Genomic DNA, 18,041 nt, shown 5'->3' on the forward strand with positions numbered 1-18,041 from the left:
CTATCAATGGCTCCCCCATGCTTATAGAATAAAGCCCAAACCCCGTCACTTGGCATTCATGGATCACTCCCATTTTTCCCAGGCTTATTTCAGTGTTGCATTTATTATTCCCTTCTTTAGCAAAACAGACGAGTTATCCATCAGCCTTGTCTTTCCCAAATCTATGCATTTACCAACACTGTTCTCTTTGTCCAAAATGCTTCCATCCCCTGTCTTTTTATCGTCCTATAACTTTTGCATTGTCTCAACTGACTTAAGCTCATAGAACCAATACCTAGCACTGGCAGTTTTATTTTTCCATTTCCTATCCATTGAACTTCACCTCCACACAGCCTTCCCCAGTCCCCAACCTGAATAAATATCTCTTCTCTGTGCATTGTGGCACTTTGTATGGATGGGTGGCCACGGTCTTTCACACATCTTCCCTCTCACACATCACAGTGTGTCCCCCACTGTTTCCTCTTCTTCTATATTAATAGAAACTCTACTTTCAAGTCACCCAGAATAATAACTACACTTTCTAGCCTCCCTTGCAGCTAAGTATAACCACGAAACTAAGTTCCGGTCAATCAGATATGATCTGGAGATGTATGTGCCACTTCTAGACTGCACTCTCAGGAGTAAGGAAGTACCTGCCCCTTGCCTTTTTGCCTTTCCCACTGGCTGGAATGGGGATATATTGGTATGAGTCATCTTGGGTCATAGAGACAAGGGCATTACTCTTGTGATGGAATAAGGAGCCTGACACAACCCTGGACGGCTAACACCAAGGTGATTAAATGAGAGGAAAAAATCAACCTCTATTTTGCGCAAGCCACTATTATTTGGGGTCTATTACAGCAGCACAACCTATATCCTAACCAAAACAGACATTGCCTAAAGAGCCTTTCCTGGGCCAAAAACGCCACTTTTTCGATTGCTAATAAATGATTCAAGCTTGACCTGGTGGTACTGCCTGCCAAGTGCCACTTCAGTTTCAGCAGCATGGTTGTTTCGTACAGTAACGCTTGTGCATACAAACATCAGAATACTTGGTTCCCTTTTGCAGAAATGAGTGGAAAGTGGAAAAATGAGAGTGCTCCTACTAGTGTTATGTTGCGAAGTAGTCTCATCACTGCAGTAATAAGACAAGGGTAGAAATCATCAGCAACTCTTGAGATGCTCCCTGGACTTAAACAGACGTGCCATGGGTTTAATTGTGGTGAAAAGAACAAAGGCCAGGAACAAAACGATGAAAGTACATCAGGTGAGGTACAATTCAGAATTTCACATGTATACTTTTAGTAATAGAACCCACCTACTCCACGTAAAACTGTGGTTTGACATTCAACCACTTGAGCTTTCTGAACATTTTTAGGAATGAATTATGTATGACAATGGGATGTTGCCTGGACTCTCTTACTGAGCTTCTCACCATCTTGCCTGTATTCAGTGTATTTGCATGTATGAGTATGTCTCATCTCCTCTTCTATTAGTCTGTACCATGTGAAATTGCCACGATGTGACCATTTTGTTTTACCTAAAACCCTGCCATTTCATACATTTCACTCTAACGCACTGAAAAGTCCTTGGGTTTGGGGCTCATTTTAGTCATCTTTGCATCTCTCACAATGCCCTATACATCAGAGGATATCAATAAGAAATTGTTGGGATTAACCTTTACAGATCTTCTGTTTGAAAGTCTTCTAGTTTATCAGAGGACAATATCCTTCTTACCTTCTATCCTTTTAACTGCTTTAAAAAAAAAAAATCTCTCCCTCTGTCCTTCCCCTTTGCCCTCCCTCCTTCCCTTCCCCCACCCGGGTCTCTGGTAACCTTTAACTTTACTGCTCCCTAATGTTGGGTTTATCAAGCCTAGGGTCCTGGCTTCAATTCTTTGTTCTTCTCTTTCTCTTCCCTGGGTTCATATACTTTCCTATCTTCTAAAGTCACTTTTATACTAAAGATGATGCTATCTAGTCCCAGTCATAACCTCTTACCTCAGTGGTACAACCTTCCACCTGGATCCCAAAGGCCTCCCACCGCCCACACCCAACATGTCGGCTCACCATTCACGACAGGTCTTCCTTCAACATCCCCCCTCCTATCGCAGATGAGACAGTTCTTCTAAGTTGCCAGGTGAGAGATACTGGGTCACCTATGACCACTGCAGTTCTTTGTCCGATCAGTTATCCAGTCCTGTTCAGTTTCGCAAATACTTCTTGAATATATTCCTTCCCCTCCATTCTTTTTTGCTATCACATTGTGCATGGACTAGCCCCTAAAACCTCCACCTTGGCCTTCTCAGGCATAAAAATTCATTTTTCTACCACATCTTTCCTCATGTCTCTCCACACACAAGAACCCAGAGGGCTCAATACCACACAGCCGTATCAGATCTGAGCTCCTCTGCTTCTCTGTCAAAGAGCCATTATTTGGTGCCTACTCTACTTATCTAACCTTATCTCCACTGCTTTTGAAAATATCTGTGTTCTCATAATATTTTGTTCATACCTCTATTAAAGGCCCTTTTACATTATGTTGTTTACATGTCTCTCCTCTCTGTCAGCCAGGATTTTAGAGCTTATCTTAGTCTCCATAGGAATCAGCATAGAGTACAGTACCCAGGAACCTATTAGGTTGGTGCAAAAGTAACTGTGGGTTTTGCAATTATTTTTAACCTTTTAAACCGCGATTACTTTTGCACCAACCTAATATTAAAGTAAACTAGTCTTAAAGTGACAGCAAAAGGAGTGGAAACGTCCCCTCTTAACAAGTTCTTGTAGCACCTTATCCTTTACTTTTGCAACACTTACCTCAACTCATCTAATTGTGTGATTTGTTTAATGCCTGTTTCCTCCTTCTATTGTAAGTGCTATGTGAAGATGCACTGCTTGTTCACTGCTATTTCCTAAGGCACAATGTCTGGCCTGAAGGAGCTCAAGGAGTGTGCGAGGGACATTTGTTGAATGAATATATGAAACTGGATCCCTCATCAGTAGTCCCTATGGCCCCTCTACTACCAAACATTCCTGCTTCTTCGCACTAGCACATGCTGTTTTCTCCCACCGTGTTTCCACGAAAAGTAAACCTAACCGGAAAATAAGCCCAAGCAGGATTTTTCAGGATGACATCCCCTGAACATAAATAAGCCCTAATGCGTCTTTTGGAGCAAACCTTAATATAAGACCTGGTCGGACTTTTGGGGAAACATGGGACACAAATCTACCTTTAAAGCCTAAGTCTCACTTGCTTCATGAAAACTCTCCCAACTGTTCTAGATACTTTATCTACATCTGATGATTTACCTCTGACCTCTTACCACATCTATATTTTACATAAAACCAATGATCTCTTAAGATCATTATTGCTTTATCCTCTAATTTCTTCCTGTATTAAAAATCTTTTTTTCCCAACCAGATATGGCCCCATCTGGATACACACAATAAACCTATCTTGTATCTTCCAATATCTGTACAATACGGAGCACAGAGCTGGCTCTCAATAAATACTCAGTGGTTGTTTGGGAAAAAATGAAGGTAGGTATGAGCTTTATGAGGAAAATCAATTCTTCCAGCCTAGGAGAAAACACCCTATTCCTTGCATGTGATCTTAATCAGAGCAATGCAGATGATTTAGAGAGTAGCACATCTGTACCTTAATTTGTAGTAAATACGTACTTAAGCTGAGCACATATTAGTAAAAATCAAATGATATTTTAAATTTAGGAGGAGCTTATTAACTGAATAAATCCAACTTTGATTAATTTTTCTAAAGCAAATGATTACTCCCCCAGATTGTCATTTATCACATACTGAAATAACACTTTATCCTCTCAGGATTGCTTATCATAAAGGGAACAGGACTTGGGAAAGATAAGAGGCTGTGAGGATAAAACATCTGGAGGAAATTCTCCTTCTGGCTAAACTGAGAGTGTCACATGTTCTCCTCAATCTCAGCCTCCATATCACTGCTTAAAACTGGCTTGTAAATGATCATCTGTGTCCCAAATTTTTAGGGCAATAAACAAAAATAGAAAATAAGGGAAAATAAGATACACTTGGCATTAACTTTTAAATTCATTCATTAACTCATTAAGGAGCATCTATTATATACCGCATATTATTCTAGGCACTGCGGGGAGACTGAAAGATGAATTAGAAAAGTTTATACAGTCCACGAAGGGAAGATAATATAAGGCAGACACTGCTGAACGCCCTAATAAAAGAACAAATACAATGCTGTAAGATTTCAGAAGAGGGACAACATGCTTCTGGGAGTATCAGGAAAGTTTCTTGGAACAGGTTGCATCCGAGACAAGTCTTAAAACATAGGTATAGCTTAGATATGCAGAGATGTGAAAAATGGACATATAAGCTCAAATAATAGGATAAGCAAAGGCCCATTGGAGTTAATGTTCTGTTTAGCTAAGGTATAATGGAGCAGAAACAGGAAATAAGATTGGAAAGCTAGTCAGGGCCAGATGCAGAGGGGCTTGAGGACCAAGTCAAGGATGTCCACATTTGTGAACAGAGCAGCATTTCTCAAACTTAGTGTGCACACAAATCACCTGGGGATCTGTTACAGTAGATCTGGCCATGGGACCTGAGAGTCTGTACTTCCAACATCCCAGGTGGTGCTGATACTGGGAGACCACACCTTGAATACCAAGATCATAGACACACAGACAGTGGGGACCCAGCACAGAGAAACTACCTGATCTCCAGTGTGTTCCAGAAGGACTGAATCTGGTAACAGTGGATCAGGCAGATTGGAGTGGGGAGAAGCTGTAGACTGTGGTCCTCAATGCTGGGCATTCGTGAGAATCATCTGGGAAGCTTTTACACTATACTGTTTCTCAAGCCCTACTCCCAGAGATTCTGGTTTAATTGGTCTGGAGTGGGGCCCAGATTTCAGCATTTAAAAAAAGTTCTCCAGGGAATTACAATGTGCAGCCAGGATTGAGAACCTCTGCTAGAGATGATACAGTATTACAAGCATTCAGGCAAAGATGATGATGATCAAAACTAGGGCAATGGCAGTGAAGACAGAGTGAAGGGGCCAGTTGTATAAAATACTGTAAATGTAGAAGGAATAGACCTTAGCCACTGTCTAGGCAGCGATCTAGTGTGTTTCACCAAAAATAAGACCTAGCCGGATCACCAGCTCTAATGCGTCTTTTGAAGCAAAATTTAATATAAGACCCACTCTTATTTTATATAATATAATTATACCTGGTATAATATAATGTAATATAATATAATGTAATCCCCGGTCTTATTTTAACACCATGTTAAGACCGGGTATAATATAGTATAATACCAGATCTTATATTAATTTTTGCTCCAAAAGATGCATTAGAGCTGGTCCAGCTAGGTCTTATTTTTGGGGAAACACAGTAGATATATGACGACAGCACCATTCATTTCTTCTGATCAGACAGTTTAGTGAAATGGTTAAGAACAAAGAGTCTAGAGCCAGCGTGTGTTTCAACTCCAGCTCTGCTATTTATTTACTGGGGTGGTGGTGGTGGTGGTGGTGGTGTGTGTGTGTGTGTGTGTGTGTGTGTGAGACAGAGAGAGAGAGAGAGAGAGAGAGAGAGAGAGACCCCGAGACCTTAAGAAGTTCCTTAACCGCTTTATGACTTAGTTTCCTCACCTGTAAGTTGGGGCTATAACAATAACCAACATACAAGTTTATGTGGAGATTGAGATAACATATCTTTAAAGCCCTCAGAACCATGCGTGGCACATAGGAAGAGCTATAAAAGTGCTGTTATTATTGGCATGGTTCACTATCCATTATGAGCTCTCCAGGATACTGAACTGCACGTAAGACTGATCTGGGAAAGGAGAGAGAAGTCCTTGAGGGCTCTCAGCCCTCAGCCAACCTGAAGGCACTGGGTTGCCTGTTTCGTGAATCCAATTGGATCCAGGTGGCATACCCTGCCTCCTTCCATCCCAGACCCCATTCCCAAGGTCTCTAAAAGTAACCGCCACAGCGGCCCTACTTGAATTGCTGGTCCTTGGTGCTGCGCGTCTTGGCCAGGAAGCGCTCTGCCAACTTTTCCAGATTGCGGGAGTAGTCCATCTCGATCTCAGCCTTCTTTCGGAAGAAGTCCTGGAGGTCCTGCAACAACTGCACCCGGAGCTCACACTGCTGGTCCAGGCATTTCATCTGTTCTGTGAGCTGAGCGCGGATCTCTGCAACAAAAACCAGGCAGGACAGTCAGCAAAGATCCCTAAGAAGAACCACACACGTCAACATTTACTCCTGCCACTTACATGGTCCCTGTCCTCTGGGGAACTTAAAGCCTTTAATAATAATAATAATAATAATAATAATAATAATAAAAGCCTAAAGTCCACCAACTCTTTTCAGACTATTGAAAGACACTGGAACCGGGAATCTGCCAGGCCATTTAAGAGAAAGTACTTATCAGGCATAATAATATTCAAAACTACCATCTGAGCAAGTTACTGTGTTTCTGGCACAGTGCCAGAATTTGGGTTCTCTTCCAGAAGACAGCCTAATGAGTTCTCTCCAACCATCCTGTTGGGTAGATACTACTATCATCTCCATTTTAAGATGAGGAAACTGACTCTTAAAGAAGTCAAGCTATGAGGTGGTGCAGCTGGGATTCAAACCCAGACAGACTGACTTTAGGGTCCAAGCTCTTTCTTTTATACGTTCTCCCATCATTTCAAAATGTTTTTCCTCATCTTCATGAATTAGGGTGAGGGTCAGGATATTTTAATGGAGACGGAAAGGGTTCTGCCCAAGGTCAAACAGTGGCAATCAAGAATGAAGCAAGCGCCAGCCAGGACTTCTAGGCAAGCAAACCACCCACTATCGACCAGATTCCAGTTTCCAATTATCACAGAATGTAAATCAGTCTTTAAGAAGCTGATTTTTTCACCAACAAACATGACTCATGTCTCTATTGCTTTATCCTTACTGATGCTCAGAGCCCCTGCTCTCAAAGCTAGAAAAGTATTTCTGGTTAAGCTCCAGCTTGGCAGATTTCTGTCTGGCCAGAGTCCTCGTACAGGACTAGCAAACACCCTCTCTAGAACTGCAGCAATGGTAGTTCCTGCTGCAACCAGATCTGCCTCAAATGCAACACTGCATTTGTTACTGACAAGAGAACTGGCACACGCAGGAAGCAGCTTGCCAAAGCCAGACTGCTTGTCAGCACACAGCAGGCCTACAGTGCATATCCTGCTGAAGTTATGTCCCAATCCCATCTGAGTCACAACAGAGCCATTTCTTTCATCCTTTCCCCTCCAAGCCTACTCAACTCCAATAACTTAGGATGTGACAGTGGATGTGACTCCAATCCTACGAAAAAAAGAATACCTATATTATTACGTCTTTCCTTATCCATGCTCCAAATTCACTGCCCAATAGTCGAGTTGTAACCGTGTTTCCTATCTATGCTGTGTAATGCACAGGGCAGGGGGATCTACAGTTTTCATCTGAGCTGTGAATAAATCAGAGGCAAATCCAGGATGTTGAAAGGTTTGCCAAGCACTCCTTTTATGAAGCAGTGAGGGATGGGCAAATGGTGCATTTTGCTTTCCCTAGAGTAGCTAGGAGTCCAGAATCTACCCCCACCTTCATTTTTGTTTCTATTTTAATAGGTATCAGAATGTAGCACACGTATCTGGTCCTTTATAGGTGATCTTAGGTGATCTATACATGCAGTTCTCACCCTCTCCGTCTCCACGCCTACCCCTTGCCAACCACCAATGCCAACCAGGCCTGCAGTAACCTCACCTGAACTGAAACTGAGCACTGGAGGATTGTTTCAAGCAGACAGAAGGCTACGCAGAAAAGCCGCCTACCTCATCACTCATCAAAGCTCTCTTGTTCTGTGTTTTTCTGGAGTCTGATTACAAGGGTGTTGGAGCGGGGGAAAGATCCGCAGAGGGCATGTCAGGCATCTGGTTCTTGCCAGGGATTTCTGGGCCTCTTAAAGGCGACAGCCTTGCCGAGACTGTTCCTGGAGGCATCTGTGCCCCTTCTGTCCACTGGCAGATAGAGGTTGTAGACAGCAGCAGTAACCACTGGGTGGGCAGACTGTGCGTGGAGAGGACATTCCCAGTGCTCATAGGTATTACATACAACTGGTCCATTAAATAAGAAGCAGGGCCTCTTTGGGTGAAGAGGTACCCAGTCAGAAACAGAATGCAAGAGGACGTGGATGGGCAATGAGGCTGCCAGGCCCCTCTGAGGCATCTGGAACTCATTTACGACTTTGCCTCAATAATCTCACTAACCCGGGAGCAAAAAGAACACAGTAGAATGGATGATGCCCACCCTCTGTCAAAAAAAGATGGGGCTAGGCGCATTCCCTTGAACCCATGAAGTTCCAGAGGTAGACCACTCCAGGGCTGTCCTGTCCAAGGAACAGGCACTTCAGAGGAGGCCTGAGACCTAATCTAAGAAGCCTCCACATACATCCAACCAGCAGGGAATTCTACCCTGACTTTCTCAGGGATCTCAATGAGTAGGCGGCACAGCACAAAGTGATCCCACCTTCAGGCATCCCTCTGGCCCCTGAAGGAAAGGAGCATGTGTTCACTGAACACCCTTTATGGGCCTTTATACATCATCTCATTTTAATCTTCATGAGTCCCTAAGGTATCCCCAATTATCGTGATGAGAAAACTGAAGTAAGACTCTTGAAGCAGTTTACCAAAGGGCCATCCAATTGGGTGCAAGTGGGACTGCAGCTAAATTCAGGTTTGTCTGACTTGTCAAAGAGGTTGATCGTGGGGTAAGGAGACCAGAGAAACAGACTCGGAGGTATTTCTGGGTAAAGCCCAGTTTCTGTGGCTCCCACCCCTGGAACATCCCCTTCTCCTCCACAGTCAAGTTGAGACTAGCCCACTGACTCACCAGCCCGGCTGGATCCCTGCCCTGCTGCCTAGATCTACTCGACAGGGCAGCTTTAGAGGAAGTGCTTTCTTGTCCTGTGAGCACATGCTGGTCTCCAGTAAGCCCAGAGGGCAGAGAAACTGAGCAAGTGATATCCGCACCCCTGGTCCAGGAAATGAAGTGTCTCCACTAACAGACACCACCTGCCACTGGGGCTGGTTTGTGATTCGACACCACTGAGCATCACCCCTTCCCCACAACCCGCCTGGAAGGCGAGGCTTCCGTGGCTCCCATCCTCAGGGCATCTACTCAGAAATGTCTGAGTAACGGAGACTCCCATCACCCTCATCGCCAGGCCTGCAGCCCCAAGACAGAATGGCTGCTCTGTCCAAGGAAAATGTACTGCTTCAAGCTTTTGCTGCTGCTGCAAAGACAAACAATGGTCCCCAACAAGGCCAGCCCCAGTCCTCTGTCCATGCTCACAAGGGACAGGAAACAATAGGCCACTGAATGCCAGCATGCCTGGGCCCTGTGCCCAGGCTGGAGGCCCCTGTGCACCCTGACCTACCCACAAACTACAAGGGCAGAAAGAAGAAAGGGGCAATTTATAAAAACATGGAGGAATTCCTCACAGTTCCATCGTGTGCTTAGGCAAGTATGCACGTGCACACGTGTGCACACTCAAAGACACACACTCACACCCCCCACACTGTGCTTCACCATAGCAGCTCAAGAAGGCTTTACAAATCCAGTTAGAGCTGGATGCGAGTTCCCGGGAGCTGGGGATAATGGGGTCCTTGTCGGTTCTGCTGTAGAACTACATGGGAAGAAGTCAGGCTCAGTTTCCAGCAGGAACTCTATCTCGGGTTATGAATGAATGCCATGGCCATCCACAAAGCCAAAGTGCAAAGGTCGCCATGAACGATTAGGTTGCTGTAAAAGTGACTGCGATTTAAAGGGTTAAAAACAATTGCAAAAACCGCAATTACTTTTGCACCTACCTAATATTTGGAGTGATACGTTCCAAAAATGAACTTCCCTGGGCACCTAACAACCCATTTTTGCAGCAAATCTTTACTGAGCCCCTCCTGTATGGCAGACCCTGTGCTAAGTGATGGCGACGGAGAATAAAACAGAGCCACGCCCTGCCCTAATGAAGCATGGCTCGATAAAGAAGAGGAAGGAAAAGAAAGCAAAGACAATCTTATTTGTCCTGAATATTCTTTATTATAACAGAGCCAACCTGAAGACCAAAGATTTATAAATCATCAGTAGCACATAAAAGAAATCAAGCAACAAGCCCAATAAAAATTCAATGTCCTCTGACTTGTTTTTTTATTACGTTTTCTAAAAATGACACTTGAATAAAAATTGCAGCTTCCCTTACAAAACGGACCAAAGTTTTAGAACAAGTTTTCTGAGTTTCAAAGTTGACCTTCGGTTGATATTCTATTCAAGATGCAAGTCAAAATGTAACCCAACATTCTGGAATTAGATAGTGGTGATAGCTACACAACCTTATGAATATACTTGGGGGAAAAAAGCCTCTGAATTGTACATTTTAAACGGGTAAATTTTATGACATGTGAATTATATCTCATTAAAAATTCAACCCAACTAAAGAGTGTGTTTTGCTGAGCACCATCCTGCCAGCTAAGGGGAAAATGGCCCAACAAACAGGCACCAAAAGGAGGAAGGAATTCTTGGTTTCCTTTTCTCCATTTGTATGGGCTGAATCTCAGTTCTGCATTGAATATTTTTAAAGCAAATGTTCGAAGCTGCCACCCTGGACAGGAAGCTTGGCCATGACATTGAACTCTACTGGCAGAGCACCATTCCATTATTTCTGAAGGTGTCAGATCAAAACCTGGCAAGGAATGTCTTTATGCACTTGCTCAAGTCCAAGATCAGCAAGCACATGCCCCAAAACTTCCTCCGGGAAGTGCTGGCTCCTTATCCAGGCTTGGCCACAGATGAGGTCCTAACTACATCTGTCCTGGGAGTTAGACGGAGGCTCATTTCTTTTTTAGAAAGATTCTGTCAGGTCACATGAAAGAAGGAAATGAAAAGAAAAACTAGCCCTAACAGGATACTGATCATTTAACAAAAGCAGTCAGGGACCTGCCACACAAACAATCACGTAGATGCTAAATTATAAAACACCTGCCAATGCAGGTGAGGACAGCCCTCTGAATGCTGTCCTCACTTCAAAGAACACCCAGGGAATTCACCTATAGCTACTGGGGAAATGTGTTCAGCCTACAGCTTTCAATCCAGAGATATTAGCCCTATTCTTTCCCTTTCAAAATTCACCTCCTTCTTCAGGAATTTTCTCTGATCAAGTCACACAAAACACCCTCCTATGAAACCCACATTTCTGAGGAGAAAGTGGGGGTGGGAGGGCAGGCCAGGGGAAGATGTAATCTTTGAAGAGTAACGCAGGCACATCTTTCCCTTGCGTTGACGCCAGGGCACAGGAGCTGCGGCTCCCACAGGTTCTGCTCAGTGTGGAGCATGAGATCAGCCGAGGTTCCCCACTGGGAACGGGGCCTGACTGCCAGTCTTTTTCCACAAAATCTGCCTCACCTGCTTTTAGCCCTTTCACAAACACATGATGTCACCTCAGCCATCTGAAGAATATTAATTCCTAGTACCTTTCCAGCAAGTGTTATATAAGAAGACAATTGAGGCTTTCATCAGGCTCTACCCTCCATATCTCTTACCAAGACCTCTTATCGCAAAGGTAATCAGCCCCTCTCAAAACTGTTCCCCAGGAAACAAAATGCTAGAATGCCCTGCCAAATCTTGCTCTTTGCCCTACTGGTTTGCTTTTCTACAAACTCAGTAATGGGAGGGCCCTTAAAAATACCTGTTGGACAGAGCAGAGAACCAAAGCCCAGAGAAGAAAAAGGAATTGCCAGAGCTCACACAGCTATTTAGCTGCAGATCTAAGCCTGAAACCCAGGTAATGGAGCTCCCAAGCCAATGTTCCTTCTTACTTGCTCTTACTGCAAATATTTTTGTGAGCACCTTCCAGGAGCTCCGAGAATAGTAAGACAAAAGGCCTCCCTCAAAGTTAACAGGGTAGTAGGGAAGAAACAAGTGAAAAAAAAAAAACCCTGTAACAACCAAGGTGAAATTATAATAAGGTATGCATGCAGTGCCATGAGAGCAGAGAGAAGGGAGCCATGTATCAGCTTCAATCCACTTACTATGCCACATCTTTCAGTGACTGATACTATTACTAATTTATGAGTAGTCAGTGTTTCAAGAAAAGACCATCAAGCTGCTTTCAGTAAAGTGGAAAACAGCAAATATTCTTCCTTGAAGAGTGCGACTGATGGTCTTTTTCCTCGTTACTTTACCCTGCTGAATACACTGTAGAAATAGATATGGGTTAATCCAACCAACCAAATAGCTACGGAACTTCCAGAATGTGTGGATGTGATAGACTCTTATTGTTTTTCCTTCCTTACATCCTCCTCCGCTCTTAGTTCGGGTACTTTTGGTAAAGCTGATTCCACCTCTGCTCTTCAAAGATGGTGGATGTCACCTCCAGGCCTTGCTTGAGAACTGCAAGGCCCAGGAACAATGAAAGTTTGAGACTGCTGCTGCCATCTTGCCACCATGAATGGAAAGCCTGTTTGAAAATAGAGCTGATCCGGAAGAAGCAGAACTGAGAAATAGAGAAAGGAAATTCAAGTTCCTGATTCAAGTCATAGCCAGATGCCAACCCTACCCCTGGACCTTTTAGTCACAGAAGCCAACTCATTCACTTTTTGCTCAAAATAGTTTACATTTGGGTTTGTGGTCCCTTGCAAACAAAGGAGACCTAATGGATAGTGAGAGATTCTGAAGTTCTCAGACGCATGAAGGTCCCTGTTCTCAAGGAATTTACAATCTAATTGTGAAGATATGATCAAAATATACATTTTCAAAAATTATATATTTATATGTTACGTACTTATGCTAGGTATTTAATTCTGTATTATATAGATTTTTATGTTATTGTGCATTGTAAGTACATGAAATTAAAAATAAATACTACAAGTAAAATTTCTGAGGACTCGGAAAGAGCAGTAGGGACTAACTTTACTGAAAGTCAGGCTTTTTGAGGAACACTAAACTCCTTGAGAGGAAGAATTTGTCTGCTCAGTTGACCAGCATACTCCTGGGACCCTGAACAACACTTGGCATCTACAGTTGGCCTTAAATTTGCGGAGGGAAGAAAGGGGAGGAGAAAGAGAGAAGGGAGGACACAGAAGTCTGAACCAGCGTTCTGAGGATAGGTAGCATTTAAGTAAACGGAAGGCGAAGGAGACAATATTCCAGAGGAAGACAAAATATAAGCCATGAGATGGGAATGTTGGAGGGCGGCCTCTTTGTGAGGTCGTGAGGAGGACGGCTTAGCTAGAACAAAGGGAGACTTTGAGGGCTGGTCAAAGATAAGGGTGTAGAGGGGGAAACAGCTCCAAAGGCTAACAGAACTTCAAGCAGCCAGAAATGGACCTGGTGAAAGTTTGTGCCATGATAAAAACAGAGTTGAAAGAAGATCAGAGTAGAAGAGGTCTGCTGGATTGGTTCCTGGCCTACTAAATGAAGAAATGGAGTTAGCATAAATGAGCAATCCTGGCTGAATGGTCCAGAGGTCAAACGAGAAGGAGAAGTCCATGAGTAGAAAATCCCTGCACATACTGACACTAATCATTAGTAACAATACAGACTGTCGAGCCCGTGATACTAAAGCTGCTGATTTCAAACTATCCCTCCCTATTCAGGGGTAAGGGAACTGGACACATGATAGAACTCCTTGGTTTCAAAAGTAAGAGTCATCCTGGTGGAGGAAGAAGGGGTGGTAAACTTGACTCCTGGACTTCCTTGCTTTCCTTTAGACGATAGTTCTCTCTGTTGAATTTTAAGTTTGTCATCTTCAAAATTTCCTGTCCTGTGCAGGAGATTGTCCCAAAGTTATGAAAGAAAGAACCTCTCCTCTTCTTGCTTTAACTCCACACTAACTAAAAAACAATGCCCGCAGCTTTGGAGACAAAGAAACCAGCCAATGGGAAGGAAGAGGAAAAAAATGGCCCTAAGAGTTTCAAAAGGACAGTCAGTCATCCATTAACTTTCAAGCCCCCCAATGAAGGAAACCTCATAAAGCCAATGAGGAGGGACGGCGTGGAGAGGGAGACATACCTCAGTGAACTTGAATCATTGCGACTGCTCTGGCAAGCCGCCTTGGCTCTTTCAAGTGCCTCAATAGAAAGTCAAAGACAAAAGGCTCCCAAATGAACGAGCTGCCACATCAAATGCCAAAGTAGTAATTTTAGCTCCTAGGCCTTGCCTGAGATGTTTAAGAAACAGAAACCCCAAGGTCCAAAATCTAGAATTAACTTGTACTACAAACTAAAGATTTGGAATGAGATAGATGACCAACAGCTCCTCTGGGAAATGTCACCTAGTCTGATGCCCTGATTCTTTGCTAGAGGCAAACTGGGAAGTCAGTTCCCAAGGATCACAATAATCAACCAACAAATACAGCAACTACTGTATTTATGTTATGCCTCTTCGTGCAAAGATCTGAATGATGAACCACTGGAACACACAAGAAAATATAAGACATCGTCTTGCTCTCAAAGAGCTTATAATCCAATTGGAGAAAAGGGGGACGAGATGCAAAACTATTCAACAGTATTTAAGACTGTGTGTGCTAAGTGTGCCAAAACAACGGTCCCAGACCATGCTCAGAGAGGAAGTGATCAGTATAAACCAGTGCGGGCTTGAGTTAGTCTTGAGGCTATGAGTTGGGGAGGATTTAAGGAGATGTAAGGGTGGCAGAGGAAGGAGGGCTGTGGTTACTAGAACAAAGGTAAGGAGGCAGAACGGGCAGATCAAGCTTAGGAGGCTGCGAGCAGAGCACTGCGACTTGAAGTTTTACTCAGAAGAGCATGCAGGGGTGGAAAAGCAAGAGAGGGCCCACAGGCTCCAGGAGTAGATCAGAGGAAAGAAAACACAGTTCAAAAAGGATCTGTAAACTGTGGACAAAGGTTAAGAGTCTTGAAAAGCAGAAGGTCAATGCAAGAAGAGTAAAAACTCCAGGAATTCCCTACGAATCAACTCCTAAAAAGACCAAATGTCAATTTCAACATGTCCACTAGAGTAATGAACAATGGTAAACTGTACATATATTGCTCTAGGCTCCAGCACAATCACATAGAAAACAAACCAGACCAGTATTAAAATCCAGACCCTAAATTCTTGGAGAGCTGGCTCTGTTGGGTTTACTTCATTTTGTACAGGACCTAGCTTGTCATACATTGGCACATTATTTCATTTTCAGTTCAACAAGCATGGACCAAGCGCCTAGGTTATCAGGGAGAGGAACAAACGAAGATGATTACGGAAGACCAAGAGACTCACTTGGCCTTTTAAGTGATGGTGGAACTTCCAGTTGGGAAAGAGTTCTCCAGTCTGGAGTTCTGTTCTCCAGTCTGGAGTTCACAGGAGAGGTCAAGTTTGGAAATAGACATTTGGGAGCCATCAGCAAGTAGATGGGAGTATGAAGTTAACCATGAAAGTGAATGCCGTTATCCATAGAAAACGTAGAATGAAAGAGAAGTTGTCCTAGGCCTAGGGACGCTCCCATTTAGGTGGAAACTAAAGGAAGAGGAGGAGATAGGAAAGGAGACTGAGAATGAAACAAATGAAACAAGTGTCAATCTCTTAAATAAGATAGCAGGGCCAGAACTTCGGCATTAACTTCGGCAATTCAGAGTCTATCCCTATTGAAAGCTTGCTATGCTGAACCCAGTTGATGCAACACCTAAGATGAACACAACTGCCTCGCTGACTGGCTGGAACAGCTTGTTACTGTTCCAGTTGCAGTGGCTGCTCCTGGTCCTTCATGCTGTTGGTGGGCCAGCCAGACAGACATCATTTGCCTGGTACCCGTGCTGCATGCCTCTCAATTTCTACCCCGGGGTTTCCCTGTTGTCACTGAGGCATGAGATTTGGAGTGATTTGCTCAGCCACCAGCCATGCGACCAAGAAGCATAGGGAAGTTGAAGCTCCATGAAGTCAACCCTTCCCCAACAGCAGATAGCAGATGACAAATGAAATCTTCTTCCCCCTCCTTCCCCGCAGTGGACTGTTCAGGGATGCAGTAACTTCACATAGTTTCTCTGAAGATGTCCCACAAGATCAAAAGATCAGCCTCTCTCATGAAGCTGTGGCCAGCTTATAAGCAGTCCCTTCTATTTGCTCTCCCTCCCTCCCTTCCTTCCCTCCTTTTTCTCCTCCTGCTTCCCTGGGATGGCTCTCCGAAATAAAGTATAAGCTTTTGCCTCTGGCTCTATTTTCTAGAGAACCCAGATGAAGACACTTACCACGTACCAGGCACTCTTCTAGATGCTGGGTCCCTTCCCTGATGAAAGGAATTACAATGAAAGTATCTGCCTAGCAGATCCTTGAGAATAGTCAACCAATTATTTTTCAAGAACTCAATACATGTTAAGTGGTTGGTTGGTTATAAGAACTGATTTAGTTGACTATAGTTTATTTTCTATGGAAAAGTAAACTGTCTCCACAAAAGTTATAGGCAGGTACATCTTATTCAAGAGTAATTACAGATACCAGTTAGTACTGCTTACTATGTGCCAAGAAAGCACATAGTAAATTCAGTCACCATTCAAGTGTAAAGGTACATTATCTCATTTAATCCTCAAAACATCCCAGTGGGATAAGTTTGCTGGAAAGCAGGGTGGTTAAGAGCACAAACCCTGCATTCAGAAAGACCTGGGCTTTAATTCTAGCTCTGTCACCAACTAGTTGTACATCCTTGAACAAGACACTTAATCTCTTTAAATCTGTTTCATTATCTATAAAATGGAGTTTGTAACAGCAGCCACTTGAATGGACTGTTATGAGAAGTAGAAGAGATGATGTATATAAAGTACTTACTATATGCCTGGAACCTACTCCATTAAAAGTCAACCATGATTCCTCCCACTTCACAAATGAGGAATCAGGGATAATTGCCTCAGGTCACTGAGATAGTCACAGATCATGACAGGATTTGAACCTACGCGTATTTCATTCTAAAATCGGTGCTCTCAACCAGTGCTCTTAAACCCCATTTCTTTAAGGTTGAGATATGGACTCATTTTGTTGTCTTTCATGCTAGAATTCCACAGTACTAGGTTGGCGACATGGACCAGTTAACAAAAGGGATCCCTGAACTTCTTCAACTTATCAAACAAAAGTCCTCATTCTCACAGTCTTAACTCTGAATGTTTAAGTGTGTGTGTTGGGGGTGGAGTGGTAAAATATTTTTTTATCACTTCTTCTTGAAGGGAAATAGGAGCGAAAAGTCCATGCCACCACCCAGAGATGCTATTGACTAGAGAGGTGGCAAAACAAAATCTGACTCTAGAACCAGACTGCCTAGGCTCAAAATGCCAACTCTACCACTTACTAGCTGTGTGACTCTGGGCAAATTACTTAACCTCTCTGTGCCTCGATGTCTGTAAAAATTCAGTAATAATAGTACCCACTTCATAGGGTTTTTATCAGTTAATATTTGTAATGTAATTAGAATAGTTTCTGGGACATTGTAAGCACTGTACTCATATACGTTATTGTTAAATACATAAATAAAATCTCTCTCATGAGTTCTTTGATCCTTTAACTTTCTTGACAAGAAGGTACAGGAAGTGTAAGAAATTATATAGAAGAAATTAGTGGCTTCCAAACTTTCACAAATGTGCACGCGCACGCACACACACACACACACAAGTTTCATGGAACAATACATATCCTTAGTTCATGCCATAAACTCTGATATTTTCTACATCTTTCTAAATGCTGGTTGTGGCCCACTAGTTTGATTTCATGACTTAACTAGGTCTTGACCTGCAGATTAACGAGCTCTGGAATAAACCACACGACTACCAAAAAACAGAACTAGAACACAGTCTTCAAACCACTCAACTCCTTCTTCGTGGTTGTTATTAAATCAGAAAGGGCCTAAGTTTCACTTCTCCCTGGAAAAGAAACTGTACATTCCGGGGCCTCCTCCCATTCTCTCCACAATTCATGTGAGCATTAGAAATTCGGAGAACACCAAGGAAACAGTGGGCACTTCCTGTCTACACAACTCCTGTAGCTGTTGCCCAATCCAATGT

At 43.3% G+C, this 18,041-nt stretch overlaps 1 protein-coding gene across 5 annotated transcripts in view; it reads right to left on the minus strand.

The window, feature by feature from the left end:
* SRGAP2 (SLIT-ROBO Rho GTPase activating protein 2) overlaps positions 1–18,041 on the minus strand; it is a 230,777-nt gene that overhangs the window by 138,064 nt on the left and 74,672 nt on the right. For all 5 annotated transcript variants that reach the window (XM_033092387.1, XM_033092386.1, XM_033092385.1 and 2 more), the window contains exon 3: positions 5,990–6,182. In XM_033092387.1, coding sequence (XP_032948278.1) covers positions 5,990–6,182 — 193 coding nt within the window. The remainder of the gene's footprint in view (positions 1–5,989; positions 6,183–18,041) is intronic.

Source organism: Rhinolophus ferrumequinum, chromosome 22 (assembly GCF_004115265.2).
Source record: "Rhinolophus ferrumequinum isolate MPI-CBG mRhiFer1 chromosome 22, mRhiFer1_v1.p, whole genome shotgun sequence".
In the NCBI taxonomy this organism is placed as follows: Eukaryota; Metazoa; Chordata; class Mammalia; order Chiroptera; family Rhinolophidae; genus Rhinolophus; species Rhinolophus ferrumequinum.